Raw genomic sequence first — 19,135 nt, 5'->3', positions numbered from 1 at the left:
ATCGTAATACTCCCTAATTCCCTATACGTTTTTGACAGTTGGTTTTAATTCTATTTTTAATTCAAAATCCTTTTAAACCTTGCATAAAACTTTTTGCTCCGACTCTTGTTTCATAATTTAAAATTCAACTCAAGCAATGTAGTAAATAAACCTAGGAAGATGGAACCGGGTCAGTTTATAAGCTTTTCAGTGTTACCATTTCAGAGTTTACAAAACTATCAACTATTATACTACATATTATTTTATATTTTATTATGAAAAGTAAATTAACGATAACCACTCACGTTGGTAAAACTGAGTCAACCATACATGATAGTTATATGTTAACGAGTAAGTTTAAATGCCATCAATTTAAATTAAATATATACACGGATATATAATCCATAAATCATGAACAAAAAGCACTCAATATAATATTTATTTTTTTTATGTGCTTAATGTGACCTGTACAAGCAATTTGATTATACTATATATTTTATATTATTTACATATAACTATATATAAATTAGAAATTTATCGGTATGACGGGATATATTATAAATAATAATTAATATAACACAATATAACCAAAACGTGACCCAAGCCTTGAGTCAGTAACTTGGTTGCAAGACAAAGAAAATTTTGGATTTTTTAAATTTTATTTTTTATTTTTTTTTGTGTGTGTGATGTGAATACACCCATACGTTGCTTGTCAAAATAATTTTTATTAAAAATTTAGCACAATAATGTCGTTTAGTTACGTTTATCCGAAGCAATATTTTTGTAATCAGTTACATACGTGTTTGTTGTAACAACCATATTCAAATTGACACCAAGCTATAAAAATGAAAAATGTATTTATCAATAAATCGAATATTTTATTTTTTGTTTATATTGTAAACACACTGACTTATGGTTTACACATTCAATTAAAGTTTATATTGAAAGATTTTATAAAGTGGCGTGTCTAAAAACGAATTTTAAACGAGTAAACTATTATGTTTACTTAAATCATATTTTCCATTAAAGGTAATTTTTTTTTTTTTATCGTACAAACTAGTGAGTAGTAATTATTCTAGAACTTTTTAAAAATAATAATACTTTATTCTGCGTGTAAAAATTTAAAAATTTAAACATATATCGTTTTATTTATAATTTACTTATAGTATTAAAGAGCTGAATGTTTTTATTTCAATTTTTTTTAGTAAAATAAAAAATTAATTAACTATGAGACCAATGGAATTGTTTTCAAACAAAGTAAAACAAAATTTTGTATACACAATTAATTGCTAAAATATAAAGATTTTATATACCTACACGTGATTACACATTTTCTAATTTACTATAGCCGTCTATAGATTAGGGTTTTGTTTACATAATAAAATCGAAAAAAAATATATTTCAAGCAAATGGGATGTTGTAAATACATATATCAAGAAATATTAACTTGTTTATTCATAAATAATAAATTTGGGTTGGGTTTTTAGTAAATTTATGTAAAAAACATATTGGATGAATTACAAAATACATTTTTTTATTGTATATTTTTATAAATTAAGTTTCATGTTTTATAACTTTTCTTCATAAATAAGCAATTTTATTAATTTATGAGCTGATTTGCTTTAATTTCTCAAATTATTTTAGCAGTTTCACAAAACCATCTAACCGTAAAAAATTATATAACCATCAGATAGTTCTGAAAAAAAATATTTACAAATGAAGTTTTCAAACCATAGTTTAAAATATATCGCTTTGATCAAAACATCAAAAATTTATTTTTATTTTAAAACTTAGCATCCAAAGAATATAATTATTCAAAAATATTGTACACATTAAATTGTTATACTTGTATAGTCGTGCGACTATTTATTGTGTGTTTATTTAAAAAATATATTATAAAGATTGTAAACGTTTAAGTGAACGAAAATAATATTAATGTCTTAAATATATGTGTATATATATATTTTAAACGAATTATTGATTACCTACCTACACTGCTCTAGATGCTACATTGAAATAAAATTATTAGTACAACTGAATTCATGTAATAATATCGGTATTCAATATGAATATGAATGAAATTGAAAAATAATGATAATATATAACAAGGGGTTATCACTGAAAAAAAATAATAAAAATGCATATTTATCAAGAAATGATAGGTGAAATATAAAACAAAACCGTCATGATATAATTTATATTATTTATGAGTGCCTGATGTGTACAATAGTATAGTCAATAATTCAAAAATTATAAGTGATTTTTTTCAATGAAAAAAAAGAAACGAAAAAGAATGAATAATTTAAAAAAAAAAACTATTACATATTATAATATTATAACTTTCTTTATTAATGAGTTTTTGAGTATTTTTATCGTCATTTTTAATACATAAGAAGTATTATATAAATACATTTCCGATGATTTTGTTTGAATTTTGTATTACGCAACAGAATATGCTCATATATTATTTGTAATATTATTAGTTATGAAGTAAAAACGATTATGGTAAAACATAACGACTTATTTAAGAAATTAACCTAGTAAATATTTTGTTACTATACAATTTTTCTAATAATTACATTCGCTTAATTAGTATCATATGCATATAGTCAACCTACGACTTTCAAATGTATTAAATAAATATTTATCAATTAAACTTTATGAATGATAAATTTAGTGTCATTATTTTTGTTCCTTTTTTACGAACAATAAAATAAAATAAATATAAATAACATTTTCTGTCATTCATATTACACTTATTTATTATTTGTAAAATATTTGTTTGTTTTAAATTTTTATTTTATACATTTCCATGTATGGCAATAAAATTACACACAGTTTTTTTTAAACAGCAGAATTTATTTGGTAAGAAAGTCATAGAATAATGTGATTTTGAAATTATATATGTATATACCTAAACATATAAACGACAATAATACAGTATTGAAAAGTATCAAGTGAGAATTCGATAAGTAACCAGTTGAGCAATTCGTATAGTAAAAAAAATCTAATTTAAAGCATGTACATACCTTTATTTTCTCTTGCGCACACATTTTTTTTTTTTATTTTAGGAATAAATGCGCATTTATACAATGCACGGGTCATGAATCAATCAAGATGAAAATCCAAAAAAGAAAAGAAAAATAAGAATCAGCGGGATTGCGGTTTTATCGCAAAAATTAATTAAAAATTGGGTAACGCGTAGATAGGTATATATATTATCGGCCCTTGCACATAACTGGTGTACGCTGAGATTGCGTGCAGCAGTCTCCCTATTTTTTACGTTCCTTCTCCTGTAAGTCAATACCCATCACAAACACGCCACTTATTGTTCCGCCCGAAAATACAACAATAATAATATTATGTATTCACATGCACAACCTCTAAGACCCATTTTCCACGGGCTTTTCCGATTATTTTGACACACAGAAAAATAAAAAAAAAAACAGGTATAAAATTCTCGAGAACTTCTATTATCTTGATGAAACTTAGCGATGGGTTTTGGTGGATAATCAAAAAGGGTGTACTAGGACTTAAAGAATCAAATAGTTATCGTTTTTCGATTTGTGTGCTACTATATTTCATAATCACAGAACTTTCGTCTTACAGATGTTTGTTTAACTTTCGTCATAATATTATCACGACTTGCTCGGATAACCATCGTTGCAACGATACGCATCGTAATAGCCTGATTTTACCCGCAGCCTCCGTCATTCAGTATTTTTCATAATCTTTTCGTTTTTTTACCTCTGGTGTCACGAAGTAACTGGGACTCTTTTCGATGGTGATTTGGTTGGGGAATGAGTACGGCATCCGCTTCCTGTACCAGTCCAGGCCGCGTTCGTAGTTTTCGTCCCGGTCGAAAAAGTGCACCTCGCCGTTGGCCTTTTGCACAGACTTGTGCAAGAACAACATCTCCAACAACGCCCGCGTGCCGCCTTTCCGCACACCGATAATGATTGCCTGTGTACGACATAATATCGATAATATATTAATGAATACGAATAATAATAAAATACACAGTCACAGAAAACTCGATTAGTACACGATCCATGCAATACTGTACACTAAGTCTGCAGCGTTATTTTTATGATAATAATATGCAGTTTAATACACTGTCGACGTAAACGCAGTATTGCAAATCGTATTTTACAAGAATCGATATGGACTATAAATAAAACTAGTTTTCATATTATTATACTAGTGCATAGTATTATTAATACATTGTGACCAGCTGCATGGAAATTTGATTCCCGGTACCAGAATTATAATATTATAATTAAGCTCATTAATGGTCACTAATCTATATTTAAATTCGTTGTGTTGGTTAAACCAAAAGTAAATAAGTTCATAACACACTGGTGTTGGTATAATAAAATGCTCATACTTTTCTATTATTATACTTATTAATAGTATTAACTAGATATTGATATTAAATTTTGTGTATTTACATTTGTATTACTCAACTAATTAAACTAATTAAAAAAACTAAAATATATATCTGAGTCCAAACACAACGATTAAATGGGCAATATTTTATACTTATTGCATTGTTTTGTATAAAAAACAACAATTTCAATTTTTGTTTTGCAAGTTTTAACATTTTTAAAAAACACAACGCATATTATTGTTTTTAATGTTTTTGGACACAATTTAGTATATAGAATTACTGATATTATCATGAATTCATGAATGTATCTTCAGACCACTAAAGTATCCTCAGATAATTTTTTGTATTACACAAAAAGATTAGGATATTTTTTTAAACTTATTTTCATTCTAATTATCTGAATTATTGTTAACACAAGTGAATACTTAATAAATACAATGTAGAATCTGCAATATCATTTATTTATGACACTAATTATTAATTATGTATATTTTATACATTATTAAATTATATAATTATGAAAAAATAAAACATATTTGAAAGCATGAAATATAATTTACTAGTAATGCGTTACTAAAGCTAAAAAATTACCGTTTTTTTATTTTTTTTTTTTTTATTTTGATTAAAAACAACAAAACAAAACGATGTAGGAAAATGCAGTTACTCCCAAAAATAATAATACAATTAACGGTCAATATTTTTTTGATCGTTTGTTAATGATATTAACAAATTATTTTAAGATATAAGTATTTATTTTCAAATACCCATCTATGAGATAAATTAAATGTGAATTAACTCCCTTCGAAGAAATATCGTATCAACGCCTCCATTTCGTAATGTAATAAACTTTTGTTTTTTTTTTTCACTTTTGAACCGTGATAGATATTTAAACTAAATATTAATCAATACGGATATAATAGCTATTCATACAACCATACATAAACATTCAACGCTCAAATAAATCGATTTAATAATCGTCTGATTATTAAAATGTTATTCATACTTAACATTTCATCTATACTTAAAAGTTGACATTTTATAGCAGTGGTTTTACCGTATGTTTTATATTATTATTAGTTATTATTACGATTATATACATAGTTTATTATAATAATAGTTAATTAATATGGTTCAAAAATTTAAAAAAAAAAAAAAAAAAAATTAAAAACCATTAATTTATACTTCAAGTCATTCACTAACAATTAATAGTAGATGTCTTTTATTATATATTAAATATACCTCGAATATGACATTGAGAAGTTTCGTAAGTCACCAAAAAATATAGCTACACGTTAGAAATAAACCATGCTATATTATTATATTAAAACGTTGAGTATATTGTACACCACTTATGATCTATATTATTAACTAATGTAGTGCATCATAAGATAGTAATAAACTAATACATATATTTTAAACAGAAATTTTTAAATAAAATGTAGATTGTTGTACCAGTTTTAAAATAATGAGTATGTAAAAACTCATTAATATAATATGACATAAGTACATAATTTAATATACTATAATGTTATAGTGGTATTTTATTGAGAAAACTTGAACATTAAAAATTCATTCGTTTTAGATTTTATAAATATACAAAAGTATATTATTTAAATTTGTATGATTGCGTCAGTGGCAAGTACTTTTTGTTTAAATTTTTTTTTTTAAATATGTACACAAATAGAAAAATAAAAAATAAAACCATTTAAAATAATAATAAAAAAAAAAAACAGTTTCACCTGCTTATGAAGATATTTTGTTGCAACGAAGTAGTGACGGTGTGTAAGACAAAAATATACATAATTTAAAAAAAAAATATCACTATTAAAAACTCAATAATTTTAAAATGTATATGATTTGATTTTACAAGATGATTTACATATTAGAAGACCTAGAATACCTTTGAATAATGATACCCGATGGGTTTTTTTAAATAAAAATAAATAATATTTACACATATAACTAAGAATAAAAAAAATTTAAAAAAGTAAAGTTCGCAATATTTATTTTTATTTGCACAAAATAATTAGGTGGCTAGTATACATTATACATTATATACATTTACGATTTGTATGTGTGGCAAGGTTTTTAACCACTACGATCTTGGGTGGTCACCCATCTGGGAGCTAGTGTAGCTGTGGCCGTTACTCTCAGTCACATTCCACGACTGGTAGTAGCCAACGCGCTACGCCAAGCTACTTTATTTATTTTGTATGCCATCAAAACAAAAGTAAATATTTTAAGAGTATGAAATACAGAAAACAATTATTATTGTTATATATATATATTATTAGGTATATTATGTTAATAAACTTTTTGTGTGAAAATAATATTATCAAGAATTGATGAATTATAGAAAATAGTTAACACTTAAATATTTATTATTTTTAAATTTATTAGTTGTTAAGCTATAAGTTTTGACAATTAAAAATATTGATTAACTATAGGTACTAAAATTAATTTAAAAAATGTAAATTTACATAAAAAAAACAAAATTAAAATAAATATTCTATAAGATTAAAATATAATACTTATATGAAAAATATAATATAATTTTCTTTAAGATGTAAATATATTTTGGATATTGAAGGGTAGGCAGATATACTCGTATGTTATTGGATAATTTAAAAAACGACTATAAATGGCCACGTTATGGTGATAATTTGGGATAGTTAAAGAATAAATGGATAGTGTAAAAATCTCAAAACTTTTGAGGAATGCGCAAAAAGTAAGAACACTCAATGAGCATTAAAGAAATGAGAGGGTAGTCACTAGCCAGATTAGTGATGGAAGAAAGACATTATGGATTTTATAGAGAGACTGAAATTGTAAAACTAAGGTTGTAGTGGAATAGTTTGGGAAATATTTCCTTACCAGTTAATGAAAATTAAAATATTACAAAACATATCTGTAAATATTTAAATCGATTATTATTTTTTGTCATTATTATATAAAATTTGATAATTTAATGCTAATAAAAGTTATGTCTTATTTTTCTCCAATATCAATAATGAATCGTTACACTACACTTTATGATATCATATTGAAACAGTTCATGTCTTTAAGTTGGATTCAATAAATTATAAAACTATAATTACAAAGTTTATCGTTCTATAGACTATAGAACATTGGTAAACAAAGACATTATAGTTATTAATGTTGGCAAAGTTTTTTTTTTTTATTTAAACAAAGAAAAATAAGTTAATGTAGAGACTTTTATAATATATATATATATATACATACATAATATTTTACTCAAATAAAGTAATATCTACCTACCATAACAAACAAATTAGATAGACCGTTTACCATACCTTACATTTTATCTTGACTAATTAACAAGCAAATATTTTAATTTATTTTTTGATAACAAAAAAAAAAAAAACTCTGTTTTAACTTAATATTCGAAAAACAACAGACGTCAATGAAATATCGTAGTTTGCAAGAATAATGTTTCTCATTGTGTAAATAAAATTCATTCTGTTCTAGTCATAGTAAATATTTTATGATGAAGCTTTAAAAGTTAAAACTAAAATATAAGTCTCCGAATTCCATAAACGTGGGTCAAAGTAAGAAAAATGTTTTATGCGGTTTTACGAATGAATATTAAAAATAGGGTCTATGATTTATCATAATATTTTATTCGATAGGACTTTAATAATAAAATAGTACCTACTCAGTTTGATCAATTTCTAATTTATATATGTAGTTATAGAAATCAGGAAATCAAGTATTGAGTAATAACATTGAATAATTAACAGTTAACGAAAATTTACCTACTACAGCTATCAATTACTTATTATATTTTCTATTTAAATCAAAAAAAATTTTTATCAGGATATATCTTTTAAATATATAGTAAATATTACACGGACATTCGTGTATAATTTTTGAGTTTTAAAAGAAAAAATGAGGCAATATAGGGTAAAAACAAAATTATTTTGATAAATAATCAAGAATCGATTTAATATTGATTTTATTATTTGAATAAAAAATATCAATGAATACAATCAGGGATAAATTATTACATTCTGCTCAGATAGACTATATAATTAAATTATATTAAATAGTTTTCGGCCATAAATGAGTTTATAGTTTTTTCGGTTTTTCAGTTCGAAACCTGGTTAAATTTTTTCCTATTTACCCAGGTTAAATAGACTTTAAAATTTAAACTTTTTTTGTTCTTTACACAGCAGCAGGTACTTTATGATATCATATCCATATGGAGTGTACGTAATATAAATATAATAGTTTCCAACATGATAATTCATTTCGTTCTCGTGTCGGATAAGATTCCACTTTATTCAATACATAAGCGTATTATTATTATATTCTCCACACGTACATCAAAACATAATGCAGTTTGTTGGCGGGACCGGTAAAAAGTTCACTCTCCGTGTATATCCGATTTATACAGAATGAGCTGTATAATATTATCGTATAACCCTCATACATATTGTATCATTTAAATATATGCACACACATTGACTAAAAAAATATTCATATCTTATTAACGTATTTATTGTTTATCCGTTTTTGTATAAGAAATTTTAAGCTTGTGGGATCGGGGATCGCAACCATAAACAATATACACCTGGACTTGCGTATAAATAACCCCGTGAAGTTATTCTGCAGTATATTTGTAGCTATTGAGTCTATAGTATACCTTTCATTGAGTAAGCTCATGTGACGGATCTATTCAATTTTAATTCAATGATAAACTATTGTATAGAATTATATGCGGCGATGGTCAACATTTATTTCGAAGACTTTTGCTTTAAATTTATGTAGTCATTAGTGGTATAAAGTGACTAATTGAACTTCTTTTTGACAAAAACAAACAGCATATTATGTATTTTAACAAAACATCGCATAACCTCTACTAAATTTTATGAATTTTTAAGTCGATGCTATTATGGTATCAGCTGAGTGAATAGTATCATGGTATGATCTGTTCTTACAGCGAGCTCTTTATTCTGAGTAGACTGTAATTTTGTTCTGTTGCGTTCATTAAACTAGCCGATGGTTCTTGTGGATCTACGTATGTACTATTTGGCTTTACAAACTATCCTTATTTATTGAGACGATTTCTCTTAATACATCAATAACGCAGCGGCGCCCGGTATCGCTTTGAAAATCCAATGCCGTACGAAGGTACCCAACAACACTGAAGAAAATCTAATTTTACACGGGTAGATTCTGATATATCGAAAAAGCCTGTCGCTGGACTTTGATGTCGACGGTGGTTGTTATTGTCGGCGATCGCTGTTGCGTTTGAAAAATCCCCAATGTCACGCATAATCGCCTGGCGTTGTTCACTTTCGACGGTACGGTGGTCATTCACCTCACGATTTATCCCTTTTGATTTTGCTAGAAGTTTCTTGATTAAATATGATTTATATCCACTTGTTTTACACCTATATCATGTACCGTTTAAATTCATCTTAGCATCTAATATTTTTATGTGCATAACAACATTACAATCAACGTTGAAACCAAAACTAAAGCTAAATTACTTCATAGAATTAAGAATGGTCTACTCAGTGCCAAAATTGACAAACTTACGAACACATCACTAATTAATATTGTCACTATGCTTCACGTTTTGTTAAACAGGGGAGATTACTTCTTAGATATTTGTACCAAAGACAAAAGTAGCCTAGCCAAGTGCGCGAGTGATCATACTTCTAACTACAAAGGATTTTCAAAGTATACAGCTCTTCTCAAATGTCGCTTAACATCTCATTAAAATCACCAAAATCTGAATATTGTACTCACGCCTCCTTTTCTCAAATCACCACTTTTCCTACCTAAAGTTTCTTACGGCACCATTGCCGATTCTAATAATATCCTATTACCTTATAGATTCATTAATGATAAAACACTTTCCAAATTATCTTAGAGCTTTTCGCATGAACAAATTCCTTAATTTCCCTCCTTATAGCTATATTACATAAACAACTTATTCCTTAGTATACATTTATCTCTACCTTATTAATTTAATTAGCACGATATCTATTATCTACATATTTTAATAGGTCACCAATCTATACTTATTTAAACATTTGTTTCACTACTATCTCAATCTTATTATTTTTCACTAATATTATATTAACTGTATATTTATTTAGGTTTACGCTTGAGCTATACTTGTCAGGATATAATAACTACTTGTTGAAAATTAAATGAAAAAAAAAAATACGGTTGAGTCAATACTAATTTAACGTAGAAAATAGGTAATAGTATAAAATTAATCTAAAGTTTTTAAAATTACAATGTGTGTATAAAATAAACTACGGTTAATTAAAAAAAAAAAAAATAAAAAATGATTATATAAATGTAGGAAGTCTCTAATTATTGGTTTACTCATGAATTAAAAAATATTAATACAAAATAACCGTAAACCAGAACAGTTCAAATTTATCTATCTAAAAAAAAAAATAATAGTTTTGTGACTGAGTTTAATATAATATTAATAAATAGTACAATTTCTAAATCAACTAAATAGCGACCACAATTGTATTATAATTAACATGTTATGAGTTTATGCCATTCAATATTTTTTTTTAAAAATATCTTTTAAATATAGGTATATATATTATTTAATATTTAAAAAAAATACATGCTGACATTCTGGATGGTCATTTATATCAATTAATCAATATTTAAAGGACTTATTTTGTTTATTTTATGATGCCGTATAAAATGGTCTATTGAAATTTGAATTTCATTCATAACTTACGATCAACATTTTTAAGTGATTAAACCCAATATATAATTTGATGTAAAAAAAAAATAATCAGACAGATTGTGAAAAATAATATGTTGCGTAACCAATCAGTTAATGTATCCATGTTCAAGTTTTATTTCAATATAACATCATATCAATAAATTATACAGATACACACGTGTATATTAACGTATCAACGCAACAGTCAAACATTTTTTTTACGTTTTGAAAAGCTTAAAACTAGTTACAATTATAACAATGTTAAATAGAACTGATCATTACTTTTTACTGAACAGTTACCCAGGTTTATAGTATATACGTATTATATTGTATATTTGTTGTTTTTTCGTATCTATTTTTTTTTTACCCACCTGAGGCAATCGTCTGCTGGTCTTCGGAAACCTGAGTCTCCGGTACGCTCGATCGTCCTGAGTCGTTCGGGTGGAACCAGACATATCCTCGTCGTCGACCACTTCGTCCAAAGTCTGCAGCGCCCCGCCGTTGGGGCCTCTGTAAATGTGCAGGCCGCCCAGCAGAAACAGCACAGTCACGCACAATACCAACTGGGACCATTGGACATTCGGAACACACCATCTTCGCATTACGATTTACACATCTGTAATTCGTACACGAAAAAGTATGATTATGCTGATAATTCACTATCAATTTATTAATTTATACCAAGTTTTTGTATAAATGAGCTAATAGTTATGTTGTGAGTTGTTAGTAAAAATAAAAATAAACAAAACGATGCAGTCTATTTATTGTATTGAAATATGTTTCAAGTATATAAATTATTCAAATGAAAAATTTATTTTAAAACCCATGATGATATAATTAATTTAAAATGATCTAGTTACTAGCTAGTATTTCAATGGATTATTTTTTATACTTGTATGACATTTTTGTCTTTATTTAGCCTTTTAATTATGTTTACTTTAATACATAATTTTAGCATAAAATAATAATAACTGATTTCGTTGTTGAATACATTATGCACATAAAAAAAAATCAGAGCTATTAGTTAACTCAATAATACTAATGTTTAAATTAATATTTTTAGATTGTAACGTTTAACGGTTAATTTTTATTTAACTTATGCGTCATTGTATACATACTATTTGATGAAATACATAATAAATACTTATTTATTAATTAATACTACGAGTAATTTATCTTTAATAACTTTTTATATATCTTTTAAATAAATAATTAAAAAAATATTTTAATTGTATATTATTTTAATAAACAGTTTTTAAAAACTTATTATTTATAAAAAAATAATTACATAATGAAATAGAATATTTAGTTTATCATACTAATTTTAGCTATTTACAAGCAATTATGGATTTATGTATTTTAGGTATTTATCTTGTAATATTGTATTGTTTGTTGAGAAGTAGTCATGGATTAAATACGGTAGTCAATTTGTTCAACTATTTAAATTAATTAATGGTTTTTAAAAGATAATAAAAATAATGATAAATATGAATTCAAAAAATAGAATTTAAATTTTTAATTTACCGAATAAAAAAGATATTCATTATACTGTATTATACTACTATAATGCGTGTTATATAATATTAAAAACTAAAAAAAAATATTCAGATTGTTTATTGCGTTACTAAGATAATGTTTTCAAAATGAAATTTTAAATAGATACTTAGAATCTTTTCATGATCATTCATATAAGAATTACTTAGATATACGTGAATCATGATAAAATAAAATTGCAGTTTTTTTTTTTTTTTTTAAATGTGTAGGAATATAAGACTTTAAATAGGTATGTTTAATTTTAATTAAAATACCTAACCAAACAACTTAAATTTTATCTAAAACTATGCAAATTGAATATTTTATAATTTATTATTTTTTTAAAACAGTTTTAATTTTTCATAAAAAACCTTATTAACTTTTATTATAAATAAAATATCTTTCTATTTTATGAAAAGAAATTCTTATTTTTCATTACATTTAACTACTCTGCTATATATTTTAATTATTACTTTTCAGCATAAATTGTATATCAAAAAAAAAAAAAAAATCTGTTTTTCTTACACCACATATATATATATATATTATATATATTTAAAAGAAAATAATATTAATAATATTATTACATACACTTCATTATAATTCTATAGATTAAGAAAGTCTAACTAACATACAGTTGCTTGTTTAATTTATGCAAATAAAAACACTGATTAATAACCAGCTTTATGATTAAATTTAAATTTAAGTACTATAGTTGCATTTGAAAGCTTTTCATGGAGTTCATTCTACGTGAATGTCAATATTTTTATAAAAAAACGAATACTTAATTCAACGGGTGAAGTAATTTTCCTCAACTCAAAGGATAAGACATGTAATAACTGTAGTGCATTACTTAATAATTTTTATTCAAAATATTGATTGGTAAGTTAAGTACTACAATAAACCAACTGTATAGTAATAATATTATCATGTAATATTTATATTAATTTCAATAGTATTAATACTAATGTAAACAATGTTTTAACGTTTTTATTGTGTTAGGTTTAGCATTCATGTTACAATTAATAAATAAGGTACTCGAATTATCTATTATTGTTAAAACATTTTTTTGGGAAAGAGGGTAAGTATTTATATTATTTTATTTTATTTTATTTGTTTTATTTGAAAATAAACAATCTATGCTAGTGGAGCACAACAAGTCTATTTGATGATAATTTACAGGTGATATGTGATTAATATGAGGAGGAAGACTATCCATTTATAGAACCCAACATGAATTATTTTATTGGGAATTTATTTGAGTAAGTATCTACATCATTTTCATTTCAAACGACGTATAGGGTTTCCAGGAAGAGTTTTGTATGAGTTTATATTATTAAAAAATAAATTATGGTTTTTGACGATATATTTTTAACTAAATATTATTATCGTTGTCTGTCAACATATTATTGTAATTCATAAAGCTTGTAATTAAATTGGAGTAATTTGGAAAATAATTTATTAAAAACAAAATAATATGCTTTTGAGTTTCGTTATTATAAATTGTACTAAATATAAAATAATTGTTGAATATAAGCAGCATAACATCAATATGATATATGAATTGTTATATTTACGTATTGTTTATGTTAGTTTGGGTACAAGAAAAATGTAATATTGTTTGGGGAAACACAAAAACAAACAATTCGTCGTATTAATAATTTATTGTTATAGTACAGAAGTAGAATGAATAACTTACATTTAGCAATAATGAATACTTCAGGAAGTTCAATGTTCAACATCATTAAAAAATTATTATTGTAAATATATTCACATGTTGAAAATATGTTATGACATACTTATAAATTCAACATCATCGTCATAGATTGTGATTATAATTATTTAACTAAGTAAGTATGTAAAATGCTCGGAAAATATTTTTGCTAGTTGATTTATTAATTACAGCATAATTTTAAAACTTAATATATTATTGTAATTATATTATGAAAAAAAAAAAAGTTTGGACGGTATTTTTTATGATTGTGAATCAATTATTTATCTTGTGATTTTTTTTTAAATATTTTTTTTTTATTTATTTTTTTAACAAGAAAGCAACAAAGGAAAGAAATATTATCTACAACTGGTTAGATTTAATACGTATCTAATAAAAAAAATAAAATTTCATTAATAATGATAATATAATATTTCCATTTCATGTATTATATACGTATTATTATGTTTGTTAATGTTAGACTAAATAAAAATGAATTTTATTACAATTTAAATTATAACTACACGCATGATATTAAATACATTATAAAATCATTATTACAATGTCTATATTGAATACTGATGTATGATATGGTAGTTTGTAATCCTTAGTACTCAATGTCAAAAATTAACCAACTCAGTATGTCTTTTGTTTCATATTATGTATATCTTAAGTGAAATAGTAAATTATACTGGTATAAATTAAAAAATAGTTTATTAAATACACTTTTTCCTATAATTTGAAAGCATTTGAATTCATATAACTTTTGTTTATAGTTATTATAGTATTTATAAATAAATTATTTTTATTCAAACCAAAAGTGTAACAAGATAAAATTTGTTTTAACATTAAATATTCGTGGTTGAAATACAATTTACAAGCAGATGAAAGTATTTTTGAAATATAACCTTCAGTCAACAATTGTTACCATAAATTCTAGAAAATATTTTGTTGGTAATTCATTATTATTTATGTATCGTTAAAATAACTGTGTGTTAATATGTATTTAGTATTTACATTTTGTTTTATGACTCCATATTTCTCTACAAAATATTTTAAGTACAGTTAATTTTCGTACCAATAATCGCATTGATCCACTACACAAAAACATATATATTTTGAATTTGTTTCCTGAATAAATTTAAATATACTAGCCATTATTTCCATTCATTAAAAAACATAATTCAAATATTATGATTTGTGGGGGTTCACTAATAAAAGGAATTTCAGGCATCATTTGTTTTGATATAAAAGAATATTTTAAAATATATGATATCCATTCGATTTTCGATGCTTTCTAATAATTATTATGGTTCATGATATACATAGTCTTTCATGTACAAACAAAAACATTGAAAAAGTCAGTTGCCAAATATTATAACAAACGTATAATAAGTTATAATATATATGTAGAAGAGTTTGAGTATTCTTATTTATTAAAAATACGTCGTGCGTAACAAACTCATAATTTTTGCACACAAAAAAAACACGATTTGCAAAACATGTGATGATGTATTATTGACTTTACTTTTATGATTTTTTTTTTTTTTTTACATTTTTTAACTGTTAACAATACAATATTACAGTGGATTACAAGCCTTTTTGTATAAAGTACGTAAATTTAAAGCAAAAAATAATATAATAAAACTCGAATCGAACATTACGATAATTTAATTCGTCATTTCGTTGTCAACTATTATAATAATACTTAAATATTGTTTCGTTTCTTCTTTTGTGATTTTTTGAAACCTTTGATACAAATTTTAGTCACGATGGGTCATTTCCAAAAAATGTATTACAACGGAGTCTATAGAATACAATTATAAAAATTATGTAGAGTACAGTTTTAAACAAGAGTGGGTAAATGTAATTGGAAAAAAAATAATTAAAAATTTACACAGTCATCACGGTGTGTTATTTATATCTCTATTCCGTAGTTACGACCTAGAGACACGTGTCTTGTGTGAATAACGTTCGCGTTGATCGAGTAAAATAAATAATATTATCACGAAGATATTGTCGGTAGGGTGTACGCGTGTTTGAAAAACGCGTGTCTACGGAATGACAAGAAGCAAAAAAAAAAAAAATTTAATATACAAAAGGCCTCGGTGACGCGGCACTCCAAATAGGCAATTTCGGTACACGGACGCTTGGCTAAAACCGAATGGCGCCGAGCCGTAACACACGACGCGTTTCGGACGCCGCCGTCGACGACGTACAGATAACGCAATATCAACTACGTTATCATAATGTTTTTGCAAACGAAATCGTCTGTACACCGCGGTCAGTCGCATCGGATATCGCGTAATATTTACATATGTGGTCGGCTATCGACATAAATCGCATCACGGGCGACACAATTCGTTGCAACGCGAAAAAACGATCGCGGACCTTTCCCAGACGCGGGCATGACTCTTAAACGCATCGCTTTTCGCGGCTGTCCGACAGTCCAGCGGGGGACGCGATTAACGCGACGGACGCGGCAACAGCAATGATATCGTGTCGAGCGACGGGAGAAAGAGAGAGAGAGAGAGAGAGAGAGAGCCCGCGACATACGTTTGATCGTCACCGTGCGGGTTTATCGAACGACGCGGTCGTCGTAGATCGCGAAAAAACCTTCGACGCGCGTTCGCGTCTGGGCTATTGCGTACAACGCACACCGCAGACAGACGACCGCGTCGATACGATAGTGACGTATCGACGTTACGGCAACAACGATAACAACAGTATAATAATAATTGATATTCGCCACCGTTGTTGTCCGGTGTACCGCGTTTACCTGGCGCATAGTTCCAGACGGCGCGATCATTGCCGTGTGGTGGCGCAGCGGTGGCGGCGTCGGTGCTCCCGGCGTTGCTTGGCGGCGGCGAGGACACGAGGCACGGACCCAGGCAGCGGGCAAGTCGGTCGGAGTGGCGGGTATAGTCGGTCGTGGGGGTGAACAGGGTACGAGCGCAGTCGGTGGCGTGTAGCGTCTACTCGGCGCGCGGGTGGCGGCGGCATCAGCGGTCGGAGTCGGATGTTCGGACGAGAGGCGGTGGCGGCTGGCGGCGCAGGACTCGGCCGGGCGAGCCGATTGAACGTACTAAACGGTTGCCATCGCCGCCGACTGTAGTACGCGCGATCGGATCTCCGTCGATTTCGCCGAAAGCGCCGCAAAGCCGCGCCACGGGCGCCGCAAGCGCGCGCACCCGAAAACGAATTCCGATGAAAAACTATTATTCCTCCCGTCCCCTCCGTTTCCGTTCTCCCGTCCACCAAAAGCTCGCCATCCTCGAACCGCCGGCTTTTATATATTATTATTATTATTATTATTATTATTATTATAACCGTCGTCGTTATCGTTATTTTTATTTTTTTTTTTTTTACAATAAACGCATTACACACTCACACACACATACAATCATGTCACGTTCTTCGACGTATTTACACCGAATTATGATATATTATTATTTGCGTGTATCATCATAATACATTAATATATTATTATTGGTTGTGAACAGTTTTTTGATGAATTTGATTTACACGATATTACGTTGTATTATGCGTACTACCGTCCAGTAATTTGTGATTTCCACGCCTCTCGGCATCCTTCTCATCTCGGCATGATAATTCCGCTGTTGTTGTTCCGTGTACACAGTGCTGCAGTCAACTGGTCAGTCGTCGAAAATACATAATAATCGCGTTTCTCTAGCGAGTGAACGCGCGTCATTGTGAAAAGCGATGGGCTTGCATCTGTCGCACGAGCCGAAAAATAATTACGTTCGAGAATAAAAACGCAAACTATAAGAAGTCTCGAGAGCTCCTCTATGACTTCGACCATTTATATATACATTATATATATATATATATATAATGGTCACAAGCGTATTTATGTGAGCGTATACAAATATTGTATATTTTATATTGTGGGGATAAAATAAAAAATTCTAGCGTGCGTGCACCGTATAATTTGACCCAATTCTCTTGGACACAAAACAATTGACCTAGTAATAATTACAGGTAGTTTCTTTTCATGGGTGGCATTTTTCCCTCTTTCACTCGTGGTCACCAGGTATTAGAGGTATGTACGTAATATAATAAAGTTGCGAAAAATAAGAAAGAAAAGGTTAGCTCGGTTAAATACCAAAATTCAAAAATATAAGTTAAATGGAAATTCCAACAAAATAATAATAAAAAAAAAAAAATTAACGATTAATATTTTATCAAAAGATCAAATTATTACTATTTTTATTATACTAAATCTAGATTTAATATAATTTTTACAGAATTAAAATATGTTTTTATGCATCCACAACAAATACTAACTGAAAACAAATTTATGTTTTATATTAACTTAACCTTGATTTAATATGCTGTATATATTAATACCTAGTTAATAACTGAAACTAATATTTAAATTTTGTGTTAAATCGTTTATTAAATTGAGTAAATTTTATATTCAAAAAATATCTTTATTAGTCTTAAGGTTAACTAATTTTATCATAATATATATATATATATTTACATATACATACGTACATTATATGGTGCATTAAAATAAATATAGTTTATATTTATATTTTATAATTTACATTAAGTTAATTTAATGACATAATGCACATATACAAATAGTATATATTCCGTAATATAATACAAAATGTATACTCTCGGGTAAACAAATTTAGATGTTAAATACAATAATAATAAATAACATGTAATTTTCTAGAATTAATTAGCCATTTCTGCACGGTACAATTCATATAACGAGGTTTAATGTATTTTTGGATGGTACTAACACACAATACAAAAG

The 19,135-nt window shown here is 27.0% G+C and overlaps 1 protein-coding gene across 1 annotated transcript in view; it reads right to left on the bottom strand.

Moving 5' to 3' along the window:
- The window catches only part of LOC112598187 (heparan sulfate glucosamine 3-O-sulfotransferase 5-like), a 33,418-nt gene extending 16,006 nt beyond the window's left edge, over window positions 1-17,412 (bottom strand). The window contains exons 1-3 of the mRNA XM_025344580.1: window positions 17,123-17,412; window positions 11,471-11,715; window positions 3,727-3,942 (exon numbers count right to left, since the gene is read on the bottom strand). Coding sequence (XP_025200365.1) covers window positions 3,727-3,942; window positions 11,471-11,701 — 447 coding nt within the window. The 5' untranslated portion in view covers window positions 11,702-11,715; window positions 17,123-17,412. The remainder of the gene's footprint in view (window positions 1-3,726; window positions 3,943-11,470; window positions 11,716-17,122) is intronic.
- Between the last annotated feature and the right edge of the window lie 1,723 nt (window positions 17,413-19,135).

The sequence above is a fragment of the Melanaphis sacchari genome, unplaced genomic scaffold (genome assembly GCF_002803265.2).
Source record: "Melanaphis sacchari strain LSU unplaced genomic scaffold, SCAv2.0 Contig45_pilon_pilon, whole genome shotgun sequence".
Taxonomy (NCBI): domain Eukaryota; kingdom Metazoa; phylum Arthropoda; class Insecta; order Hemiptera; family Aphididae; genus Melanaphis; species Melanaphis sacchari.
This window is presented reverse-complemented; position numbering and strand designations above follow the sequence as displayed.